Below are 26,724 nucleotides of genomic sequence, written 5' to 3' on the forward strand. Positions count from 1 at the left end.
TTGTTTCACATGTCAGGTCTTCCAGTTTCAGGAGAGTCAGTTTTACAGGGTACACTTTATTTGTCATCAATGCCTTAATATAATGTTATTTTTAGTTCTTAATTTGAAAAACAGTTTAAACCATGCAAATTAGCCAGTCCTGAAAGCTGAAATCTTTGAACAAAAGTGTGGATCTCTCATGAATGATAAGGCATGTGCTGGAAGGACTAAAATAATAAACTTCTTAAAGCTTCAAAAACAGAAGAGAAGCATGCTCTAGATGGAGTATGTTTCATGAAGAACAAAATCAGTCTGCTATTAAATTAATCAGAGATGTTGGTTTTTTATTTATGCCACAGATGCATTTTAATATATTTGCAAGCATACAGCCAGAGAGAAATAGGTACACATTCACACAAGCATGCACGTCACCTCTTAGCCAGACAAAAATTAAAACAAATGGACAAAAGTCTTCCAGAAGCCATGGGTATCCCCAGGGCACAGCAACACTGCAGCAGAAAGCAGCAATAGCCTACACCAAATAGAATAATTCCTGGGATTTTTGCTATGCTTGCTACACCAAGACCAAGGGCTAGAACCTCACCTGGTTGTTGTTTACTCCAGCTGCTGCTCACCCAGGGTAGTTCACCAGTAGAGATGTACTGGTTGCAAGCTACACTTTGGCTAGCACATCATCCTGTGCCATTTTTGACCCAAATCCAGCCAGAGGGATGCAGCAGATCAGTTGGCAGACAGGACAAGCACCACTCGAAAGGAAGTGCAGAAGCTGAAAGCCACACAGGACTTTGCTCCTAGGCAAGAATGAAATGGAGCTGGTGGGAAGAAAGGTCAGCCAAGAAACTGACCAGGCTGGTCCCTTGCACTGACCAGAAAAGAGAAGCCTTGCTTTTGAATTTGCAAAGTACTTGGCAGTGCTAGTTGAGGAAACTAGCTCCACCCTCTCCAGTAAAGAGGAGCTAAGAACGAAATAATCAGTTCAAAGCAACTGGACTTCAGAGGCTGCACAAACATGCAGTATCAGCCTTTTCAATGCCATGATCACTGCTGGAATGAGGCCTGACTTTCACAAACCACGTATAAAGGAAAAACATTCACCAAAAAAAAGCAGGCTTCAAACCCAGTCCAAAATAGAAAGATTCTAGACATGACAGAAAAGCTTACTTATTGGGTTTTGAGTGTATAAATAGACATACTATCTATGCATAAACTATTCTTGTCAGTCCATGGCCTACTTGACATCAGGCAATTAGATTTTAATAAGGCAGCAGACAGAAAGCAATACAAAACACACAAGCGAATTAGACTTTATAAATTACTCCAGCTTTCACTGATTGTAACTCTGCTGTGCACTAGAGGGTGTCTAGGTGGTTTTTAAGTGATTTCTAGATGAATTAGGACTTCTTCATGACAGAAAAGGTCTCGTGCTCTTGTGTCATGTAGTTCAACAGTTGGCACTGCTGGTGCTGGAGGTGTACTTCAGCCCGCTGAACTCATCATTGCTCATGGCCTGCGAGGTGTTAGTTCACAAAACATTAGGGGTGGTTATCTCCTGCCACAGTTTCTGCAGTTGGCTGCTTCTTTTGCTGCCACTACCACCAAGGAGTGCTTCCTGCCACATTTCTCTGCTGGTAGTGAGATTTCTCTGCAGGACCCTTGCTTTCCTGTTCAGCCCAGCTGATCACTGCCCAGCGGTTTCAGCAGCTCACGCCAGCCCCATGTGCTACTGAAAGGTCCCTCAGCAGAGGACTCCCAAGTCATCACACATACCAAAAAACAAGGTTAGACAGTCAAAGATGGCTTTACAGGTCCTGATGTGCTAAGCCCTTAACAGCCTGTGCTTTGGCATTTAAGAGATCTCAGTAGCACAATTCTGACGACACCTCTGGGCTAGATCCAATGCAGAACACTGTGAAGGCTGATAGGTCTTTAGAAAAATCCTGGCTTTTCTTCAAAAAGAAATGTGGCCAGATACATGTGGAGCTATGTTGCTACATGTGTCATATTCATCTGTGGTCTTGAATCTGAAATCCTGAGTGATACCCTGTTGGAAAAAAACCCCAAAGTTTCTAAAGACCAAACTTTTAAAATTAAGGCAGCCTTCTCACTTTTAAACCTGTTTTAGATATGGCTGCAGCACTCCTAATAAAGCCTTTGGCAAAGTGCTGCTTGGAAAGCACTGAAGATGTTCAGTTAACAGTCACTCCCCATTTGCTCCCAGAGGGCAGATGAAATCCAGGCTTTTTTCAATGTGCTTTTACAGAATCTCCATGCTGATGCTGAGACAAGGAGATGCTAGCCCTTCCAGTACAACTGCTGTACACCAAACCAAAGATATTTTGTGCAGCTTTTGTTTTGGTCGTTCTATATGTGAAACATTTAAGCTACAAAATCACCATTATTTATTTATTTATCTATTTTACCTATTAATAGCATTAATTTGAAACTGGAAAGCATAAATGGGATTTTTTAAAAGACATATTTAGAGACAAGAATGCTATGATCTACTAAAAATCCTCCCTCTTGAGTGGAGTGTCATCATATTTTATCTAAAACAGGAATACTGGAAGCTTTGATGTTTTTGGCTCTCCTTTTTAAGATGAAAATTAAGGCATTCGTTAAATACTACACTGAGAAATCCAGACAAGAAGACTCTGAGAAACGGAAGCACTTATAAGAAGCCTTTCTTAAAATTCAGAAGGTCTATTTGCCAAGCTGTTGAGGTTATTTACACACCCACTGGAAATACAATAGACAAACAAGCAGGCACACGACAGGGGACAACGAGCAACTGTCTTGCTGTCCAGGAAATCTTTTTCTCCCCTGCCAGATGCCTGGTGCAGGGCTGAGGCAGTGGGTGGGGCTGGGAGACTCTCTCACCTGCTTTGAGCCAACCTTTCCCAGGGTGTTTTTATCAATGACCTGGGGGGGAAGGCTTTGGCAAGCATGATGAGACCAACGGTGAGGACGGTGAAAGAGGGAGTCTGTGTTAGAGCTGTGCTGGGTTCTTGGGTGCAGCTTCTGGGTATGAGACAGTCAAGTGAGGCAGTCAACATTGAGGCAGTCCAGCCAGATGCAAACCAGAGCCAGATGTGCCTTGGAAACAAAAGACTGTTGGTTTGCTGCCATCTGTCCTCCACAGCTACGAAATCTGGGTTATGCTTCTTAAAAAAAATCTTGCAAAATTGTATATCAGGAAGATAAGAAGGTGTTTCTCAAAACTGCTAAAAGGAGATTGCTTGCATGGGGATGGAGCTTAAAAATAGCTAGCTGCATGAGCTACCCCTGCTTAACAATATTGTGCATTTGCTTTACTTAACCATCTGTGGTTAAAATGGCCACAAGCTAGTATTTCAGCATTGCTCCTCCTTCATTGTCTGTTATGAGCTTTAACTGTTGACTGCATCTTGGAGCTCCTTTATGCACCAAAGTTGTGCTGTATGATTAGACATTGTCAAAATGATAATGGGCTCCAAGAGTGGCCTGATAGACTACTGTAAAAATACAGGTATTTGTACAGCTCATTCCAATACTGGAATGTGAATATGCTGTTCTTTCAGAAGGCACCGTTTCACTGGTACAACAGCAGCTACATTAAGTACAGTTTGGTATAAGTATTCCTGCATATACTGCAAGCCTACAGTTTCTTCAGGGCTAAATCCTTCAGCAGAAATTAGATCACATCATTAAAAAGCCTCTCTGTTACTGAAGTGGAAAGGGCACTGGGCTTGTGATGCTCTAGGTCACCATCACTCTCAGGTGATTTGGTTTCTCTGCACACGAGTGAGATTGCTGAGATAACTGGCAGCTCCACGTTTATTTTGCTCAAGTGCAGGAAAGCAGACTGACTTTTCTGCACCAGGCAAAAAAGGTAAAAAAAACCCACAAAAAAACAAACAAGAAATGATTCTTGAACAGAGATCATGGTGAGGATAGAAATAAGCGAACAGATGTCAGACAGGACAGAAAGAAATCCTGCCAAATGTTTGAATGCAGTAGACACAGTGATGGCCATAAATGTGCTGCACAGCTCCCTTACATGCTATTTATTCCAGTTTCATGCTTCAGAACAGTAAAGCCCAAGGGCTTTAAGTTTTTTACATTTTGCTCTAGCAAGGAAATAATGCAAAACTCTCAAATGCACATAGTAAAACTAATACAGTATTGAAAAGAAAATCTTTACTTTCAGTGCTGCATTTTGCTTTAATCTTGCATTAAGAGTTTAAGTATTTGGGGACATTTTATTACAGTAAGTAAATATTTTTAGCACCATTTTCATATGTAATTATGCCCATTACTTGCCACCTCTGGGCTGCCTGCTTGTGAAAGGTGCTATTTCTACCCATCAGATTTGCTGATTTTTTATCTCCCTCTACAAACATTGCTCATAAAAAGGAATACAATTCCAGTGCTGCATGAAGTGTGGCATTGTCTTAACCTGAGGCCCAGATCAATTTGCCAGATTTGCCATTTGCCTCATTATGACAATATAACAGACAGTTTTTGCTGTCCTGCTGTCTTTTGAGGTAATTTATTCAAGCATTTTTGAGAGCTTTTTTGTATTTACAAGTGATTAGAGGAGCAATTAGTACTATCTCTCCTTAAGGGCAGTGCTTGCTAAAGCGGAGCACTCCTCTGGCTGCTGAGAAATTTTCAAGGAAGTTGATAATCCTGAGGAGAAACAAAGGTCAAAAGTTGATCCAATACAGCCTCCTTTAGTAAAATGTGCCTGTTCTTGAGAAACACCACTGGACTCAAACCATTCAGTGTAATGATGCTTTTCTGTGTCATCCAAAATTGGCAATAATGATCCTTGGGGTAATTCCACTGAAATCAGTAGTGCTACATCAAAGGCACTTTTCCTGAAATCTTTGCCAAATGGAAGATTTGCCAAAAGTCATTGGGTTTTGAGGCTTGAAGACCATCAGACATTAACAATTTAGAGCTGGAACTGTTTATTGTTATGAAATTATTTTATCCCTACATTCATTCAGTGTATCTGACCTGGAAAAAAATGTACATGCAGGAGGTTGGATATTGTACTCTCTAATTGGCATATAACCAGTCCACACCCTGATGAAACAGTGAAATAAACCTCTTCCTTCATCTGGCCATGAGAATCAGATATTAGCCCCGAACACTCCCATTAGGAAGCTAGCATCACTGACTGCATTTCAGATTTGCTCTTTGCATTTCAGAAAGCTCCCTTGGTACAAAAGGGCTGTGTTTTCCAGGCAGATCTGCAGCGCTGGAAGCACCAATGAGCCTGGCCTTGCTGTTTGGCAGCCTGTTGCCCAGGGCTGCAGTTTTGTCAGCCAGTGGATGGACTACAAGAGGAAGGGCTCAGTAGAGTCTGCTCTGCCCTTGCACGCTCTGAAGCTCCTGGTGGTTCCATAAAACTGAGTTTGCAAGGAACACGAGTGCAAGAATTACCACCAGTAAAACTCCTCTGGGGATTCCTTCCTTTTCCTTTGTATCCTGTTCCTATCACCAGTCTGAGCACTGCATCTCTGGCTTGCCATATTTTTCGGCAGCTTCCCCTGCTGTCCAGCTGGCCCTCACCCAGCTGGTGCAGGTCACACAGCAGGTCTGGGTCTGACCTGCTGGCATGCAGCACAATTGCCAGCATTAACAAAGAGGTTACTGGGACGTGTACTGAGATTACAGAAAGACCTGCCTCTTTGCCAGCAGGCCTCCCCTTGCCTTCCAAAAAATGAGGTAAAAAAAAAAAAAAGAAAAAAACGTTTGCATGGCTGTAGTGTGAGCAGGCATGTTAATGCCCTTAACAATTCATGAATAAATAAAAAAATGCAGAGAAAGGCTGTAGACATAAACAGTATGAAGGCAGGTTCATCTCAAAATAAGCAGCTCCTAAAAATGTATGCCTCTGTGATGCCTTAGCTTTTCCTTTTGCAGTAGGTAAACAAAACAGTCCAACTCTTTTCCCTGACTGTCAGCAGATCTTTCCTATGTGGGGTTTCAGTATGAGTGAGTCTGCTTGCAAAATAGTGGAGAAGTCCTCAGTAAACACAAGATTTTACTCTGCTCTCCTGCAAGATGGATGTGGCCTTGTATGGCATGACTGGCCCTGGAACATAACAAGCAGCCTTTTCCAGCTTGCTGGTATGATCTGGTTTTGCTTAGCAGCAGAACTTTCTGTGGCCTTTCTAGTCATCTGTGACACTTTTCTAGCCTAAGGAGCATGTCTGCATGATACACAGATATGACTCAAGCACTGCCCAGATTAGGGAATTAAGTCATGCTGAAAAACTTGCAGCTTGATTGTAGTCTTGACTTCAATCACAATGTCATAGCTAACTTAATTCAACAAAAATATGTATGTTAGCTGCTGGAGCTTGGCCAGCCCAAGACCAATAGCATGCTTATAAAGCAGATTAAGTATAACCCTGTAGAGATGCAAGTTTGTTGTTATTCATTTTCAAGAAACAAACAAAACATTTCTTAGAAATATCTTAAGGAACTGATATCTTCATTTTTTTAAGAAGCATATATTTGGAACAAGAGTTGTAAATGTTTTCCAGCAGCTAGTTCATGAGTACTTATCACACAGAACATTAAAACACATTAACTGCCTTTTTTTACAAGCATTATAAGTCCTGCACATTGTAACTGACAACCTTGTATGACCAGGTATTGGAGACTGATGGCTTAACCTCTTCCAAAGTTTCTTCTCAGCCACACAGGTAAAGGCTACCCTGCCACTTGCCTGAGTTTTCCCTTTTCATAAAACCTTTACTGCAGCAGACCTCCGAGCTCAGCCCTTAGGTCTTGTTTCAGAACTGCTCAGAAGTTTCCTGGTGCCTCCAAGGCAGTCTGCTTATCCAAGGGACTAGTGTCCTCCCTTTCCCCAAGAAGCCTGTCTCCTCTTTCCTCTTAGCTCCTGGGCTGACAGAGATTTGCTACAGCATCAGTGAGTCACTGGGTGGGGGATGCAAGTGGGGTGCATGTGGGGAGATGAGTAAATAAATAGTAATAAAGTAAATAAATAAAATTAGATGATGGCCACAATTATGATAAGCACCACCTGGAATCATGGCAACCAAAAGACTTTGCAGAGATAGTATTTCCTCCTTGTTTGCTGTAGCTGGTACATATGACAGTATTTCAGCTCCCTGGAGTTTCTCTAAGCACTCGTTTGGCACAGCAGCCACAGACAGGACCATGTTAAACAGTGAAGTGTGACTGCAGAAATGGGTGAGGGAAGACTGAGGTAGATGACGTGATTTGTGTTCACTTGGGAAGGGCTGGATGTCAGCTGGGTGCCCCATAGTAAGGGAAGGGGATTGGAGAGCACGGCTGCAAAGTAAGCTGTGTGTGGATGGATGGGGAAGGCACATCTGTGGCCAGCTACCTGAGGGATGGGTATGGTGACAGCTGTAGCTCCTTCATGAAGATCTCATGTTTTGTTAGTTTAAAAATGCTCAGGTACAGAAATTGCAGCTGTACAGATAGAGGCTCAATTAGGATCTCCTTGGGGGAAAAAGCACCAATTCTTCTACGTCCTCAGAGTAAGCTTCCCATCCATTAGCAAGATCACCAGTGTAAATATTTTGTGTGCGTTGCTTTTAAATTGTTCTGGTCCCATATTTTATTTAACTTTGTAAACCAAGCAGGCAGCTGTTTCCATACAAAGACAAAGAAGAAGAAATAAAACTCAGGATCTTTCAGCTGCAAAGAAAACCACCACAGCAAGAGACATTGTCAAGACTCTACAAGAGAAGACACAAAGTTTGTGTCTCTCTTGCACAGATTAATTCATCAGCCACAGAACCCTGTTCTGTACAGACCAGTTTCAGCAAAGGGGATCATAGGCATGGCCTGATACAAGGTAAGAATTTCTAATTTTCCTTAAAGACTTAAGATGACATTGAGACAAAAAACAAGTACAAGATGAATTATAATTCAGACAGAGGCTCTTTTCTGCATATATTTTTTATACATCCAGGCTACCAGAAAGTTCTGTGTGAAGTAACAGGCGAAAATCACGCTGATACCTAAACTGGGGCTTATTTTTCAGTATATCTCTATAGGCATTCTATTGAAGATTTCCAAATTAGCTTCTTCATGGAAGGATAATAACGATGGCTTGCTCCAATCATTTGGCATTTTTATAGTCACAAGATTAAGCAGAAAAATGAGAATGAACAATAACAACTGCCAGTGGCTGCTGCAGGGGCAAGGGGAGGAATGAGGGGACCAGGTTGTTTCAGCAGGGACAGAGCCTGCAAAAGAAGATGCTGCCATGAAGGCATGCATGGTCCTCAGGTTTCCCACGGGGGTGACATGGAGTCTCTATCCTGGGCGAGAGTCCAAATGTAATGGGACAATGACGGGCATGGGAGCAACCTGCTCCTGTTGGCGGGGCCATGAGGAGACCTCCAGGGTCCCCTCACACATAAATTACTTTTATGACTCCGTGAGAAAGTCTCTGTTTCCCAGAGAATTTTGGGGCTGGACTAAGATATAACTTCCAGCTAGCTGAAGGTTCTGTGTGGGTGTACTGAAAAATTGAGTAAGACCCTCTTTTACAGATATACACATGTAATGAGTCTGATCACACTTTTACCTCCTGGAGCCAGAAATTTAGGTATGCTTTGGTTTTCCCTACGAGTTATCATTCCATATTTTCAGAAGAAGTAAAGCATAGTTTTGAGGGGAAAAAATTAATTTAGAAGTAACTCTTTTTTTTAATAGTTAACCACCTTAGATTTGGAAAACTGGCAACTCTCTTCCCCCCAAACAAATAGACTTTCTAAGTTATCATCATTACTACACAGATACAGTTGCTTTTACTATTAATTTCTGAGGGAAGAATTTCCTCTCTACATTCAGTCCACCCTAGGCATCAGTTTATCACTCCTTGCTACATAACCAACATCAGTCAAAAGAGGCAAAAAGAAAAGCTGTTTTTCAGAGATTCCTATATTTTTTGATCTTAAAAGTTTTCTGGTCTTAAAATGGTATCTTGGGGTGCATTAGGAGGTGTCTCCAGCAGATCAAGGGAGGTTCTCTTCCCCCTCTACTCAGCCCTGCTGAGACCTCACTTGGAGTATTGTGTCCAGTTCTGGGCTCCCCAGTTCAAGAGGGACAGGGATCTACTGGAGAGAGTCCAGTGGAGGCTACAAGGATGATTAAGGGACTGAAACACCTGCCTTTTGAGGAAAGGTTAAGAGACCTGGGGCTTTTCAGTCTAGAGAGGAGAAGACTGAGGGGGGATCTAATTCATGTCTATAAATACCTGAAGGCATCAAGAAGGCAGCGACAAGCTCTTTTCACTTGTGCCCTGTGATAGGATGATGGGCAATGGATTCAAACTCGAGCACAGGAAGTTTCACCTCAACATGAGGAAGAACTTTCCTGTGAGGGTGACAGAGCACTGGAACAGACTCCCCAGAGAGGTTGTGGAGTCTCCTTCTCTGGAGACTTCCAAGACCTGTCTGGATGCCTTTCTGAGTGATATGCCCTAGTTGTTTTTTTTGGTCCTGCTCTGGCAGAGGGGGTTGGACTCAACCTTTGCAGGTCCCTTCCAAGTCCTGACATTCTGTTATTCTGTGATTCTGTGAAGTTCTTATACTAAATGTTTTTAAAAGCTGGATTCAGGCCATGTGAATTAATTTCTGGGCACTTATCAGGCCATTAGGAGTGGCTGAGGTTGACGTGAGCTGTAAACATCCTTGAGCTACTTTGACACAGTCTGTCTATAATGAAGAATGCTGGAGTGGCAGTGACCTGCTTGAGGGACCTTGTTAGTTGTTGAAACTTGAGTGCCAGTTCTGCTGGGTTTCAAGGAAGACCTGCTTGTATGGGGACACTTACACATGTGGCCATCCTAGGATAACTCTGACCCAGTTGAAGTACAACTCACACAATGCTTTTTTCCTGAATAGGAGTATTCTTGCATAGGGATTATACCAGAAAAATGACCATTTATTCAGCTGCGTGGCTAGGGCATGCAAGCAGATAAGAAACATGAGTTAAAAAAATAAAGCTTTCATCTCTTTGGGCTAGTCAATTTGTGTAGCTGGCCTGAATAAACTATTATATTATGCCTAAAAGATTTTATCTGGGGATAGATATTTTATTTTGTGTTTGCTTGAAAACCAATCATATAAGGATTTTTGAAACCCCCCTTTCTCTGAACGCTGCTTTCTGGCAAAGATATCCTAAAATTTTGTACTCTGTAGGGAATTCAGGAAGAGCTAGTGCCATATATCCTTAGGCTGTGCAGTCCTATTCCCTCTCCTACTGCTAACAAATGTTCTGGCCTAACAAATCTGGATTTCTCTTCTGGATCATAAAACAGGTTAGCAGAGAGGGACTGAGCCTCTCACTTCTCAGCCTATATCCTGTTGAGAGCCAAGCTTCCCAGTGTAAGGTGGGCATCAGCTCAAAGATGCTAATGCACAGATAGGGAGGAATAAGGGTCCCCTATGCTCTGGAAATGGGAATTTCTCTCCAAATTAGCTATTAACCTCTCCATGCCCCACAAGTACAGTTGGGAGGTGGAGAGAGTGTCCTGAACTGTTAATAAGAATAGGTTTTGGGGGCTATTGCTTTGACCCTGTAGAGAATGGAACTGTCCATGACACAACCCAACATTTTTTGTGTGCTCGACTGAGTTGCCACTCAGTTTAAGGGCTAATTACTTTGTAAATCACAGAGGGATTAAGATTCCTTCATTCACAAAAGTTATCTCTGTTTTACCACACTGTTGTGTATATATATGTATACATATATGGCTAGATAGACATATATCTATATATCTATATATATTTTTAGATTCTCTGACTGCAGATAAGACAATTTTAGCTAAAACCATATCCTAACAAAACCTCTGTATCATAAACAGGCTTTCCTTTCCTTCAGAGTAAACATGTTAATTACATTATAGATTAAGTGTTCATGAAACACAGTCTTTAAGAAGCAGATGTTAACAGAAATAGGTCCCTAATATTTACACCACTCCAGAAATTAAGTAACTGTGTAAATGGATCTATTGTAATAGTTAAAGTAATAGTAATAGTTAAAGTAATTTTTCATTCAATTAGGAGGTTTTGTGTGGTTTATTTTATTCCCAGCCACCACCAAACAGAGCTGCAGTAATCAACTAGATAAATTCTGTTCAACTAACTACAGAGGCAGCCAGATCTTGGAAGAAACACTTCTGTTTGAGAGCTTATTTGAAATAGTAAACATCTTCATTAAAGCAGAGCTGAACGTGTTCTTAAAAGCAGCTGTTGCTTGTAGTTTAGGTCTCCAGTGCAACTAATCAACCAAAATCCATTGGCATCTTCCTCAAGAAACCACATCACGTTGATGGATACTGCAGACAGTGTGTCTACATAAGGTGAATTTTTCTCAATTTTCTAATTTTAAATCATAGAAGCTGGTAACACCTCCAGTTCCCATGGACAGGGCAATTCCTTTTCACAGAGAGTATGGCCCATGAGCTGTGCATGCATGAAGTTTAAACTCTATATACTGTTAAAAGATAAACTAAAACACATATTGTGTTATATAAGAGAAGAGGTGTGTAGTGTGAAGATTAAAGAAGTTGTGAGGTAAGGAGATCTGTTGTAAATTCCTTCTTACTAGACCAAAACAGCATGCTCAGTCTCAAAAAACAGGGCTTCAAAGAACCTTTATACTTCTCCCAACAACATGTGCCTTTTCAGTGAAACATCTGATAGTAACATCGACAAATACTCCTCCTGCCTTCAAGAAAGTGCCCTATGGTCCTGAACTACAAAGCGAGTGGTCTGTGCCCACCAATGTCCCTACTTCCCAATGGTTCAGAGAAGAGGTGATAAGGCTTTTGCTGTCAGCAACAAGGGATTCAGGTTTTAGAGCCTACACTACTCCAAACTCTCCTACTTCAGACTTTCACACTTGAGGGGGTTTCACTTGATTAACTGAGAAAACAACAGGTACCATTAATAGCTGAACCATGTTTTTCTCTGGGTGTCCTCAGCCATAAAGCCATTGCTTTCATTCTCAGGAGCCTTTGCAAAACACATCGCCAAAGCCTTGTCCGCATTCAACACTGACACTTACTAGCTCTAGTATTTGTTGGGCTGTTCTGCCTGTAATGACAGGGCAGTGGCCACTACTCCCTTCTTTTCAGCCAGGTATGTAGCAAGAGAAAAATGAATGAACTGGTAGTAGAGTTAAGTCATTTTGCCACGGGTCTAACTCACACCAGCAACTTGAAAACTGTAGGTAATCCATTGTAAGCATTTGCAATAAACTGCTTCTATTAGGTATTTTTCACATGTGAATAAAATTGACTGAAATTAACAGAACGCCTGTAGCTTCCAGAACCTTTATTAGGTAAGCAAACATGCTATTTTACACAGTGTTATTTTTAAAATAAAATTACTCTGGCATTGGGCAGAAATGAAGTGAACCCATTGAATCCTGGCACGAGTGTCTTTGGGTGAACTCAAGCTGTTATGCTTGTGGAATCAACCCAGATACTGCAGACACAGGATTAACCCAGATATTATTTCAAAAGGTTTCTCCACAGCAGATTGTACTGAGCACTGACACGAAGTCCTTACACTCTACAGACATCAGCAACCTCACAGCAAATCCATGGGCTTCCTAGGAAAGCTTGATCTTTTTGATATGGATTTATGTCTTCCACAGAAACAGCTGAAATTCACGTAATTGAGGGAATTAACCATGTTCTACTCAGCACTTCTGAAGGAAAACTGAAGCCCACTTAATTTGGGCTGTTTGAGCCAGACGGGGGGGATATATCAGACTTGGGGACTATGTTCATAGCAGACTTGGTAGCCCCTGACTTGCAGAGGTTTAGAGCACCCAGGGTGAGGTAAGGGAGGAGCCCTGGGGAGGTGGAAGGAGGATACATAGCTTTTCCAATGAACACAGGAGCCTGGAAGGCCAAAAAGCATTTTGGTCTACACCCTACTAAGCAACCAGAACACTGAACAAGGCATTAAAAGAAAATGGTGTTTGCTTGGTCTGTCTCCACAGAAAAAGTGAAATATCCTCAGCAAGTGCTTTTTTTTTGAGCCTGTAGAGTAGCTGCCCTCCCTCTACTTAAGAAAGGCCTAATGGCAGTGAGGATGAACTCTGCAACCCCAGATAGACCTCTACCATCACCTCACCCATATCTACCAGCAGACAGCTATTTGGTGGTGCTGGCAGCTCCTGGAGCAGCACTCACCATGACCACTATGGTGTAAACAACACACTCCTCCTCTGGTGACAATTGATGCCACTGAACGGGGAGGCAGAGAAGAACCTGTTGTGTCTCAATGCTCACACTCTCACCCAAATTACAGATCTCAAGTCTGGCTGTGCTTTTAGCTGAGAAAGCTGCCATTTTAAATTTCTGTGCCCTGATCTCCCCTTAGGTTCCTGTATGATTACTGCTTTTGCTGCAGGCTGTGAGATAAATAATAAAGAGAAATAGTTAATTTTCATGCGTGTCACTCAATAAATCTGTGTAGTGAGACTGAACCTCCCCGAGTGTCAATCTGTGTAGCCCGGCTGAAATCAGTGACAGGTTACACCAGCCGAGGGGCTGACCCCACTGCACCACCTTGAGAGGTTTTACTTTTTCCCTGTGGATGATGATAAAATTCAGTTTAGCAACAGCTATATCAAAATAATCAGATGAAGCAGAGAATTGCAAGAATCGGCTTTCTAAAGGCTCTGCTTAAAGAATTTCATGAAAAAGCACAAATCAGTTAGCCTGGAAACAGTTAATGTGATAAAGGAAGTCTTCAGCTTTGCAGCAAAAAGAAAAAAAGCAAGCATCATGAAGGCACTGGGAAGGCATCTTACTGTCCTATCAACCTATGGGCGTTGGAGGAAATTCTGCCTCGCCTGCAGTCAATGTCAGCCTGAACCAAATGGCACCTCCTGAAATGCAATCACATCATGGACTGGTAACACCTACGAGAATGTCTGACATCCACAGGTTCTTGGTGAACCTGATGGAGCACTTGTGTAGGCTGCAATCAATCACTTGGGCTTAACTGCATCATGCTTACCAGAAAAATGAGGAATAGTTTACAGAGCATGACAGCAGGACCGTGGAGAAAGAGGAGGAGGGTCCTTTCTTCAGTATAAGGTGAAGCCTGGTCTCTGAGTGCAGGGGTGGGCAGGGAAGATATTCTGCACACCATCTCCCCATGCAGGTGCACTGTTCACATACACACATGTACTATTGCACAAGCAACATAAATATCTTGTTTTTAAAAACACACCTCAGCTCTGTTGCTGCAAGGACAAACTGTCTAGTCCTGATCATCTTTCTCAAACGTTTTAATCCCTGAAATTCCTCAGACTCCCCACCAAACTAGCCCAATGAGATGTGCCCCACACAAGTGCACTGGTTACAAAAAGATCACACATACGTTTTTGTTCTCTCTTTGCTATGCAAATGTAAAGACAAACTCTGCCACTGACAGGAAGGACGAATGAGAGAAATAACCAGGACGGCTTTCAAACGGTGCTATCTGCATCTGTCATGGAGTCCAACAGGGACTAGGGCTGCTCAGCACCCTGGTAAATACTAAGGCATCTCTCCATGTAGACACACACATCTGCATCAGCACCCTCCCTGAATGTGCATATATGCCCATTTTATTATGCTACATATGCCCAATAACTTCATCCTACAATTAAAGCTTCACAGCCACACACACGCATGTTAACTAGCATCCCCTGTGCAACACACCACACACACACACACACACACACACACACACACAAAACCTAATGACAGGCACCAGAAAAATCCAATGCAGCTTGGCAGGCAGAAAGTGCTCCCTGAAGCCATGCAGTGAACACCCCATCCACAGCAATTGGTGTCTTATCATTATGTATAATAAATAACAGTACTTAATAATAGCGGCACTGCTGTGCTGCCTGCGCTCACACCCTCCCAGCTCCGTGCTCCCAAGCTGTTTCTGCAGCACAGTCCTGTGCATGGAACACACAGAATGAAAAGCAGGCAGGACAGGATCACTGCAAGAGACAGGCTCCGGCAGTGAAAGCTGCTTCATGTCGGAGCGTGCTCTTCCTAGCTTCCAGACGTGTGATCTGCATGTCTAATAATGAACAGATTTAGTCAATTCATCGCTTCTGGCATCAGTCCCTTACCTTGAAATGCTGCAGCTGAAGTATCTGGTCCTCAAGCTGTTGTCTCTTGCCTTCTATTTCTGTCTGCCTCTTCCTTTTCTCCTTGGAAAAATAATTTGAGAGAGAGAGAGAGAGAGAGAGAGATCTCATCAGAGAAACAGAGGTTTTAAGGGTAGCAGATTCGCAAGAGCATGTAAGCAGTCAAACACATCTGTACAGATGTCACCAGTCCCATTTCACCTGCTCCTCTGCCTGCTGGAAAGCAAACAGCAGCGTCCTGGGAAGACGCCAGCTCCAGACTAGCTGGTTGCTCACCAGCAGGAGAAATTCTCCTCGCTCGCTCCCAGCAGCCAGAGCAGCAACAGAGTGCACAGTCCCAGAGGAGGGGAAAAACAGGCATAACAGCTGAGAGAGAAGTTAAAGGGACAAAGATGTGCTTTTGCATTTCAGACACTGGGCCAAAACCACAGATTGCATGGTGGAATTGTGTGACAGTGAGGTGACACGACAGGGGTGGGTGGCACCACGGGAGATGGAGGCAGGTTGCAGACCATGTTTTTCCCTGGTGAGGTTGGTGGGAAGGATTTCCCAGGGCTCTAGGGGGAGAAGGTGCTTTAGCCAGATTGCATGGGGTTTACCTGCAAAGCAAATGGCATGGATAACCCCTCAGCTGGCTTTGTTTAAAATTCAAGCCACCACCACACGCTAGCAGCTGGCCCTTACTGGCTCCCAGAAGCTGGGCTGAGCGCGCGGTGCCAAGGACAGCACGGTCGTTTCCACAGCAGAGGGTTTTCATGGTGACCTTCACGACCATGGCCACTTGTCCATGCCCAGGCTGCTCCCTTCAGCAGGCAGCAAACCTTCTCAGGTGTTTCAAGAGAAGAACAACCTGTTCTCCTCCCCTGCAACACCTTTCTCTTCTAAAGGATCAACTGTTTGCCTTTTGCCACCTTGTGGGGAGCATCTCTCCTCACCCATCCCCAGTCCAGGTCACGTTCTCTCTCCCAGGGGTCTTGGCTCATTTTAGATTTTGTAAACAAGACAGAAATACTGAGTGGTAAATGAGAGGCATTCAAATAAGCGTGCCAGCCTCAGTTTTTACTGGAAGCACTGTTTTTTACTCCCGACCTGAGAAAGCATGTTTTTGTTATTTAAATATTTTAGTAGCTGTAGCATTAGGTTTGAAGACATTTGGGAAGTCCCTAAAGCATTTTTTCTGTCTCATTTCTAGGTACCCTACTGATGCTGTGGGAATTCTCCATTTCCCAGGGATTTCAAACCTTCATGCCTTATCATTAAGAGGCATATGGTAAGATACTGCTTATGCAGAAATTGTGTTTATACTGTACCTCAAGCCAGGGCATTCTGAGTGAAAGCATTACATTTACAAGGAAGATCAGGGAACATTTATTTATTCATTTGTTTTATGCCAGGCTCATTCAAAACAAAGCAAAATATGGAGCTAGATAATTGTCTAGACTACTTCTGCCAAGAGTGAGACATCAGAATGGTGATGGCAGGGCTGGAGTAGTGAACCCAGAAGAGGCAAAGCAGTCAAATGATGCACATGTTGAGCTGTTGTCTAATACACATGGTGATTGCTTATGCTTATCTGCATCTACACACACACACACATGTCCCACTGTCTGAAGTATGTAAGAATACTACTGCTGAACAAAAATACAAACAGTGCCTGTCTTCAGCTGAAAACTTGACATCTCACTGCTCTGTGCCTGCAGAAGATAGTTTGTGTTTGTGCACACACACACATACCAAATTCATGTCTGCATCTTTAAAAATCCTTCCTTATACAAAATTGATAGTCTGTGGGACATCCCTCCTATCACTCCTCCAATCACCATCTTCCCATTGCATTTTTGAATTGAACAGGATATTGGATGACTCAGGGGTTAAAAGCCTCCAGTGTTGTTCAGGGATCTCTCCTGCCATTTTCTTCATTCTGTGATATTAGCAGTGTACTTTGGAGAATGAAAAACAGAAGTTGTTGTTTGCTATTTCCTCAAATAGCTGATCAGCTATGGACCGGAATAAAGAAGTTCTAAAAGCTGTTCCAGTTAATGGCTTAATATTCTGAGAATAAGGATAATTCTGTTCTGCCCTGTTTGTGCCAAGCCAGCCAGATAACAGAATGTTTGGATTTCACATATGTAGGCATTAACACCCCACATCTGACACTCCACAGGCCAGCATAAGGCACCCACCTCTTCACAGTTCACTGACCTACATTTATATGTATGTATATACACACATACATATGTTTATAGATATATGTATCTCTGTATATATGTATGGATGTGTTCTACCCTTCACAAAAACCTTCTCACTAAAGCAAATGACAGAAATCACCACAGTATCTCCTCTGGCTGGTTGTGTCATGCTGTATAATGGATGTGACAAGACAGGCTTATAAAACATGGATGGAAACTTATTTTTTTTGTGAGAAAGGGAAAGCACTTAAGAGTATTTTCCCTGTAGGCAGCAACACAGCAGGCACTAAAATACTTGAACTACTTACTAACTAGTGAGCTTCTGTGGACTTAAATTGGAATATCGCTCACATTTCCATTTCACTGGCTTTCAGTCAGCCTGAGTGCACGCCTCTGCCCTTGGATTTTTTTTGTATCACAGCTATGGCTCAAGACATATGACAGCAGAAGTTATGTTTTTTCCTCTGAAGATTGGGTGAAGTGCAGCATTGGTAATTTTCTATCAGGACATTTCACCTTCAGGTCATCAGATCACATTTAGTTTAGGTTTCTCCCAGTCACTGAAGGTAGTTACTGTATGTGTTCCTGGTTTATATAGGTATGTTATGAAAAAATGTGGGAGAAGACGGGACTGGTTGACAAAAATCCCACCAAAATCAGAATGTCACGGATTTAGACATTCAGCAGATGAAAGCAGCCCTGACTTAAGCAGGGTCTTAATTTCCGGAAAACACTGGAGTGTAAAGCACAGGCTTATACACGAACATTTGTTAAGTCACTGTTCTGTGTTGAAGCCAGTAAGTGTTCCCCATTACTCTGTTCATCAGCTTACATGAGGATACTCAGGTACATACAGGATGACTGGATCGTGTACAGTGCCTGGACCTTGTGAAGGAGGTAGTTACAACTGTTGGCTGGGTTGTTGGACACACACAGACACAGACACAGACACACAGAGACACACAGAGACACACAGAGACACACACAGACACAGACACGGACACACAGAGACATGGACACACAGACACACACAGAGACACACAGAGACACACAGAGACACAGACACGGACACGGACACATAGACACACAGACACACAGACACACACACTCCCTGCCGTGGACACCATGTGAGGTCTTGGTTTTTGTTTGTTTGTTTTCAAGAAGTTAAGGGATTCTAGAAACTAGGTTGAGAAGAGGTGGAGAAAACAGGCACTGAAGCCAGTTTTACTGTGAAAGTTCAAAATAAAAGATTTCTACCTAGCTGGGATGTGCTTCTTTTATAAGAATACAGATGACTATTATGGGTGTTCACCTCTCCAAAGCGGGAGAGGAGAACCGTTTGGAAGGTATGCACAGGAAGTTCTGAATATTTGGGGTATTAGTGAGTAAAATAAGATTTAAACCTTACATTTCTCCCTTCATCAAAAATACCAGGCAGAGGGGAAAGTGAAAGTACTTGATTTTTTTCTCACAGACTCAGATGATGGGAAAAGAACACAGGCCAAATGGCAAGGTTACTGACACCCTGAAATCCGTTCAATGAAAAAACGAGATTTGTACTCAGGCATTCACATATGGATGTGCAACATTAAAAACATAAATTAATTTCCTTTTCCAAGAATCCTGATTTTGAAAGGAAGCAATTGCTTATTAGCACTAAAGGTAGCCAATGTGACTTTCCTATTGCTAAAACCTAAGTATATAATATAATTTGTAAGACCTCATCCACTTTGAAGAGAGAGGGGTATTGGGATGACTAGATGGAGCTTTGCAAAATAATGAGTGTGGTATGGAGACAGTGGGCATCTATTGCTTCCTCTGTCTTGCCCTGCAAGAAAGAAACTGGCATCAAGTGGAACTGGGCAGGGCAGTTCTGAAGCCAAGGCATGGATCTGCTGTGGAAATCCCTCTCTCAGGACGCTGTGAGTGCTAGAAGGTGATGGGGGTCCTGGAGGAGCCTGGGGACAGTCAGGAATACTTTGAGGTATTCCTAAATTATGTCTGGTTCAGGAAGTGCCTGGACCACAGATGTTTTTGAGGGTGTTTGCAAAGTTTTTGCATGCTTGTCCTTCTTTCATGCTCATCCTAACACCTCTGATTTTTCCTTCTGCAGAGAAGGGGTGCAGGATTTTTGTCTGAATCATGTGTTACATTTGATCAAAATAACCTGCAGTTTAGTGTCAGACTTGTCAAACTGTTTCAGTAAAAAAAACCCAAACAGCCACAAGCCAGTGAAGAAAACAACAACCACAAGGCAAATAGAAGACCTTGGAAAAAAACAAGTTTTACTAAAATGCTTCTCTCTGACACTGTAATTGTGGAATACTTCAATTTCCCATCACAAAATCATTTTCGGTCTTGTTTAGAAATCTGCCTGCACAGCATGGGGAGTAATAGAGAGATTATTCAGCTCACAGAGTCATAACTGTCAGCAGAGAAGCATTCACCTCTGAAGGCATGGTGCAGTAAAGCCTTGGTAAAGCCCCATGCTCCCCTTGCACTGGCAGAAGCACCTGATTTACTTGGTTTAAAACCAGTTCAGACATGTGCAGAAAGCACTCCATGGAGCAGCACAGAATCTAAATGCTTTTTTATTGACCTCACTGGAAACATTCATGCCCAGATCTGATGGCAGGCTAAGGCTTATGGTGTAGGTATGCAGAAGAACATGGTGGTCCCTAGCTCAGCAACAGAAAAATGATGGGGATCTTGTGACTCTCAAGAAGATGGGCAGCATGCCACTTGAGGAGTTACCACCAGTAGTTTCAGTGTAGAGGTTTCTCATTGGTTTCATCCTGCATGCCAAGCAAGTGCCCAGCCCACCAAGAGGGAGTGGGTGGAATAAGGTGAGCGGTGCAAAACAAATGCACTCAGAAATGGCACAGGAAAACTAGAGTCTGCTTCAAAGCAAGGAAAACAGTTGCAGAGTTGTCTTCAAAGAATCGTGTACATTTCCTCAGAAAGACATTGTTTTCTCCACCCTTGCACAGTTGGCAGATACTATTCCGTGTTTATTTAAAGCTCACAGATTTTTAGGGCAGCAAGTAAGGAGACAAACAAACAAGCAAAAAAGCCTTTGACAACTTGTTTTTCTGTTGCCAGTTCAGGAACATACAGAACTCTGGGGGAAAAGGAGCATCTGGGTTCTGCTAAGGATTTAAACAATTAGCATAGTCCCAAGAAATCACTCCTCATGGAAACTGAAACGTTCAACAGGGTGGTAGTTTAAAGGACCATCTTCCCTCTGATGACTTTACATCTCTCAGTAGTGAAATCAAGTCTGCAAATTTATTTCCTCTTTTGAGGTTCAGCAGTAATGGGTCATAGGAATTAAAATATTAAGAAAAATAGGAGGCTAATTTTCTTCTCTCCTTCCCCCTTGTCCCCAGTTCATTCCTGTCTGGTTAATTCTTGTATTTTCCTGTCGTGTTTGAAGAGCAGTAAACTCTCCTGACAGCAGCCATCCCTACCAGTTGCAGTGATGCAGCCCAGTACAGGCAACACTTTGCTAAATGCTTTTCTAAACATTTTCTGCTGTTGTAAGCAGAATCAGGAGAGGCAGGATGCAGACCCAAAGCAGAGACACTGTTACAGCAGAACAAACACACCTCAAAGGTCGATGGCAAGATGCCTGCTCCTTTTGGATCATCAGTGCTCACTTTCATTATTTGCTGCCAGGACAAGAAGGTGGAGCCCATAATCCTGCCAAGTGTCTCTAACGAGATCAGCATATGCACCAGCATGACTGTGCTCAGTGAAAATCTTGCCATGGGTAGCCACACAGCCTCTGCTGTTTGGAGCACTGGGAAATACGTGTAGTTTCAGATTATGGGAAATTACTCCTCCTGTAGCTCCTTTCCTACCCTGCTTCCAGCAGAACCCAAGGCTATGCCCTTAAGTTCCGAGATCCATACATCTCTGCAGTTAACACCATCAACACCAAATACACATCAGGTATTATTGGCTTTACTCCCTTAGGCATTTTTCTGCAATACCCTCTCCATCCCTGTCCCTGAAACCTGTCCCTGTCCCTGGCTAAGCTTTGTTTCGCTTAAAACATGAGCCAAGGACAATTTCCCTGTCTCTGTATGCTTGAAACCAGCTTCTGAACTCATGGAAACTGCACTCTGTGCTCCTATGCAGGATCTAAGAAGGTACCACCCTTTTTCATTTAAGGTCTGCCAGTGCAAGAAGGCTTATAACCTAAAGCACAGATTCATTTTTTCAAATGCCCTAAGTGCCTAGGACTTTGGTGGCTCACCTTACTGGACCCTGTCCATGCCTGAACAAAGCAAATTTTACGTTGGATTACTTAAGAATGAACAACAGGAGTTCCCAATTGCACAAGTGTAGCAGATAAATGTCTGCAGGGAGCAGGTGAAACCCACTTAAAAGATTAGGTCTGGGTTTAGCTCCCTTCCTCATGCTTGCTCTTTCCACGGCTGTATGCACAGCAGGAAGCAAAGGAGAGACTGGAGACAAGGTGAAAAGTTAATGATCAGGTATGCCCTTCACCTCCTCTCTCATAAAACTGGTTTAAACTGGAGATTGTTGTCACAAGGGTTGATTCCCATTAAACAGACAGCTTGCCACAGCGTGGAAGAAATGCCTTGGCATGTTGGTTTTGGACACAACAGACTTAATTCACAGAGGCAGACCCTGGTGAGGGAGTAAGTGGCAGAGCCTTCAAGTTACAGAAATGCTTTGTTTCTCCTATATTGAGTGGGCTCCTATTAAGGGGAGGGCAGAATCACTTGCAGAGAGCTAAAAACTCAGGGTGAAGAAAGGAAATGCCTTAAGGTCAGAAATACACTAGCTTTCATTGCACTCTTCTATCTGTTTCCTCTAGTAGTGAGTGTCAGAGAAGTTATCTGCTTATGTTCAAGACTAAGGTGGTTTTGAAAGTGATAAAGAGATACAGGTCTCTTTAGCCAGTTTAAGTTCTCACAGTAAAGGAGCAAACCTTTCTGGTCTGCAGCCCCTTTCTTGCTGGTTTTGTCCCTTGCATGCAGAGCAACTGTTCTTGCTCAGATGGGGAAAACACACTGGCAAAATTAACTTTCTCCGTTTCATCTAACACTTGAGCTACCCTTGCACGTTGTTAAAGGCCGGGTTTCTCCTGTGCTGACCTGCTAAAGTAAATAGAGCCCCTCTTTTTCCATGTGCTTATTGCCTGCAACTCAACTTCAGGTTCAAGTAGAAGAAGAGTAATAGTCATCCTGCAGGATTAACTCCTGCTCAGGGCTTCTGAATATAAACATTTCATGATTATCACCAGTCCTCTTCCAAGGTCATACCTGAAACTATGCTGGACAAAGCTGTTCAAGGGGAGAAAGGATCCTCTCTGGCAAAGACAACAATCAGCTAAGGGTCGCAGCAAAAACTTCAGCTGCCCTGCATGTTTATAATTATAGTTTCCTGCTCACTGAATGCAACCATCACGACGCACACAGACAATGACTGCTTAATTAAAATCACCATGCATCTCAAACAACAAATAAAAGGATGGCACTGCTCCCAGAACAGCAGATCTAAATGAAAAGAGATGAACGCGGGAAGAAATTTCCTTTTGAAAAACTTCCTCATTACCATTTTTGAAAGGGGACACAATGGAAAAATGTCTCCTTGAGATAATGAAGTAAAATTATTTTAGGAAAAAAATGTGATTCCTGTGATGCCCTGTGGGGAAATTCCCACTTTGATGGAGCAGTCATCCTCATTTCAATGCAAACAAGATTTTACCTGCAATATCCTCCTTCCACTGAATGCTACTGGGTGACTTGGAGCAGTGTCTCAGGTCCAACACAACACATGCATTTTTGACCAGGCCACCACCATGAGTCCTTAAAGTACCAAAAGGTTTAGTTGACTTTCCTTCTTTCCTCCCAAGTCTCAAATGAAACTGGGCATAGGCTGAGCCCCACAGTAGTTGCTTCCCTTCAGATGCTGACAGCCTCTAAAATGTCTCCCGTCTCCTCTAGAAAACCAGCACAACCTGAAAGAAGGTAGTCGTAATCTAGCTAGTAATAGTTTGAAAGAAAGGATTTAGTTGGTATGGACTTAATCACATTTCCACAGATCCAAAGAAAAGTGTGTGTTTCTTTTTTACCCTCATGCTCCACACACTCTTTAAATATCAATTGCGCTGCCAAATGAGACACTGTAAAGTTTGGAGAAACATCTCTAACTGCAGCATGCTACTGACTTTGCAGAAAAACACCTATACAAGGCTGATCTTCACCTACAAAGCAGATTCTGACTGTAATACTATGACAACCATTAAGGAATTTCTCATTCAGTGCTAGGAAATGAAAAATAAATCACTAAGTTTTTAAGTCAAGGCATCCAAGCTCAAGCTGTGCTTCCTTATGCTGGTTTCCCCCTCAGTAAGTGCCTCATGAGGGTCTCTATGACTTATTTTTCACTTGGTGAGAACTTAGATCAGAATCAACAAGAAAGTGATTTCAGCAGATTTTGTTTCCCCTCTCTATCCCATTTAATTGCATATATGAGAGACATCTCCACTTCAAGAAACTTAAAACTTTTCCAGGACACAGCATCTTAAGCAGGAAGAAGAAACTAGATTTTCTGCAGTGGAAAGGGAATCAACTGGTCTGGCTGAGCAACGGGCAGGACCCATAGGGATGACACCAGTTCTATTTCTGGTACTTGAATCACATCCAGCTTTTTGCTTGTCATTTTCAACATCATGGTAGAAAAGACCCAAATGAAAGAATTAACATACAGAGCTGGGCTTTGTGTTTCAATCCTTACAACCTGGCTGGATTAGCCAATTATTTCAGATTCTCAGTGCCCCACATAAAAGTGCTTTTACTGAGGCTTCCTCCCTCTGCTTGTGAGGGTGGCAGTGTGCCTGCTGACACTGAGGCTTTCGGTGCTGACCTGCGTGGCACCACGTTGGATCTCCCGGGGTCACAGGGCTCTGCTCAGCAGCTGACTGACTGGACAGGGCTGCTCCACTGCTGGAAAGCACTTCTTGTCATCTGTTATTAGCTCAAAACCCTTTTTTAAAGCTTTTGTCTAATGCTGGCTGTGAACTAAGGACACTCACAGCATCTGATGTCCAGGGGTCTGCTGATCCAAGTTGCAGTCACTGGTGTGTTTGAGTCCTAACCTCTGCATTCAGGAAGAGAAAGACTGTCTTGTTTTATATGGAAAAGAAAGCAGGGAAGAGACTTCCCTACAAACACAGGGGAGTGTAATCAAGAGCCTGAGACTTGCCACCTTCCAACATTCTTTCTAAGCAGTAATGGTAAAAGATGATGCACCAGTTCACCAATCACTGTTCTGGCTAGGTCTCCCTTTATTTCTGAAGAGGCTGTAAGGGACCAAGTTCCTCCTGCTTTTTGACCAGCCTTGAAGATCCTGTACGTTCGTACTCTGTGAAGACCCACACAGGTCTGAGAGGGCACCAGTGCCCCTCTTCAGTTAGGGGCAACTCCCTGCTGAGTCCTGGAGCCTGATGGATCTGCTGGACATGCTATCTTTGCCTTCTCCTCTTTGCATTGGGGGAGTTACATTACTCCAATGAGAGACCACAGAGAGACCAGAGACCATAAATGATGAACATGATCATGACTGAGAGGGTGGATACATCTATGTGCCTGGCAAAAAGGCATGCTCACTGTGTAATCTAGGTATGTTAAAAATCCTACCCAGCCTTGACCTTGGCATCTTGCCTACGCAGCACATAAAAGAGCTGGCTTCTTCTGCAACCAGCTTACTTCTGGAAAGCTTATTTAATCTGACAGGTGTAGAATCACATGCCTCAACCCTGAACCTTAGCAGTATGCAGGAGATATTGCTGCTATGTCATTCCTTTAGGTCAGGCATCCCAATACTTTCTTCGTGAACAGGAACAGCTGGAACATTATGCTATGGATTGCATAACAAATTCATCTGCTAGCCTTCTCTCTGCACCATCAAAGGCAGAGACCACCCTGCTCCCTGCAACATGAACGGACCCCATGGCAGTTTCCCACCAGCGTGTGGCCTTAAGACAGGGGGAACGGGTAAGCACACAAAGCCTGCGGCACGTGCCTGCTTGGCTCTCGAGGGGTGGGTTAGCTTTGATGCCTGGCTCCAGAACACAGATCCATTTACAAATGGGCAAATTTCTGCTGTGCTGTTGAAGGCTCCAGCCCCCTTCAGCAAACTGCCTGCATTTCTCTGTGATCTGCATCCCTGCTGTAAGACCCATGAATTCACAGCTTCGAGATGATCTCAGCGACCCACGACTGCTGCACGGTTTGTGCAGGTTTGTCTGCACAGGTGCAAGGGGTGGGGGTTGAAGCAACAATGGCTGCAGAGTTTAGGTGAATTTCATGCTTAGCTGGCACACCTAAGTTTATAGAACTGTGAATAATCTGAATGGCTTATTAAACAGTAAATGGTGCGCAAGAAACCCCAAACATGCAGGTACTAGAAGAAGCACCAGGGATGTGAATCTATTACTGCCTCTTACTGCCCATCTCTGAACTTCAGTCAGAGCAACACAAACTCTTCTCCCAAACCCAAAAAGCATGCCTCATGGGTACTGTTTAACTGCTCCTGTGCAACTTCTGTCATTGCATAGGCCTTCTGGGGACCTCTGCACTAAGGAGGTCTTAATATTCTGTAACTTCAGATTTTGAAACTGTTTCTCTCCTCCTTCCATGAGCATTTCTGTCAGGTCTGCTCTTCTGTTAGCTTTTAAGTGCATCTCTGCAGCAATTCCTCCCAGAAGCTGAAGGAGGGAGAGAATGCAACTGCAGATGTGTTCTCTCCCACATGACAAATTTTTTTATCCTCCTATCATTCCTCTACCCAGACATACTATTATGCACACCTGAGCTTCCTCAAAAGAGGTTAGATCCTTCTCTGTGGCTGCCCCAGGAGGTTTATTCCTCTTCCTTCAGCTGTTATCTTTTGAAGATAGGTAGCTTAGTCACTTTCAGGGATTTAGGCAACAGAAAGTCAGTGAATAATCATCATATACTGCTGTCTTCAACCTGCTGCTCTGCACATGCCTGCAAGAGTTACTGGTGAAGGACCTGTTTTCATTCAGGTCTGCATGAAATGTGTATTTCTTTTTACTAAGCTCCGGGTTCAAGATGCAAAATACAGCTTGTGGGCAGGCTGCAGTAATTTATATGATATGTACATTTTGATCCCCTGCAGGAGCCTGTAGAAGTGAAGGTCTGATCTCCTGGGCAAGCTGCACCACTGAAGCTGTAGCACAGCAGAGCAGCAGCTTTGAGGAGCCCATCCCACTGCCTCTCCCTGCTGCCTCTCTTTAGACTGACAGACATCCAGAAGGGAGATCTCTGGCCTTTTAAATGGAAAGACCTTAAGAAACATG

General features: G+C 43.2%; 1 protein-coding gene across 8 annotated transcripts in view; it reads right to left on the reverse strand.

Annotated features, from left to right (window-relative positions):
• PALM2AKAP2 (PALM2 and AKAP2 fusion) overlaps positions 1 to 26,724 on the reverse strand; it is a 285,217-nt gene that overhangs the window by 225,197 nt on the left and 33,296 nt on the right. For all 8 annotated transcript variants that reach the window (XM_051642422.1, XM_051642428.1, XM_051642427.1 and 5 more), the window contains one exon: positions 15,157 to 15,237. In XM_051642422.1, coding sequence (XP_051498382.1) covers positions 15,157 to 15,237 — 81 coding nt within the window. The remainder of the gene's footprint in view (positions 1 to 15,156; positions 15,238 to 26,724) is intronic.

Source organism: Apus apus, chromosome Z, assembly GCF_020740795.1.
Source record: "Apus apus isolate bApuApu2 chromosome Z, bApuApu2.pri.cur, whole genome shotgun sequence".
Classification (NCBI taxonomy): Eukaryota; Metazoa; Chordata; class Aves; order Apodiformes; family Apodidae; genus Apus; species Apus apus.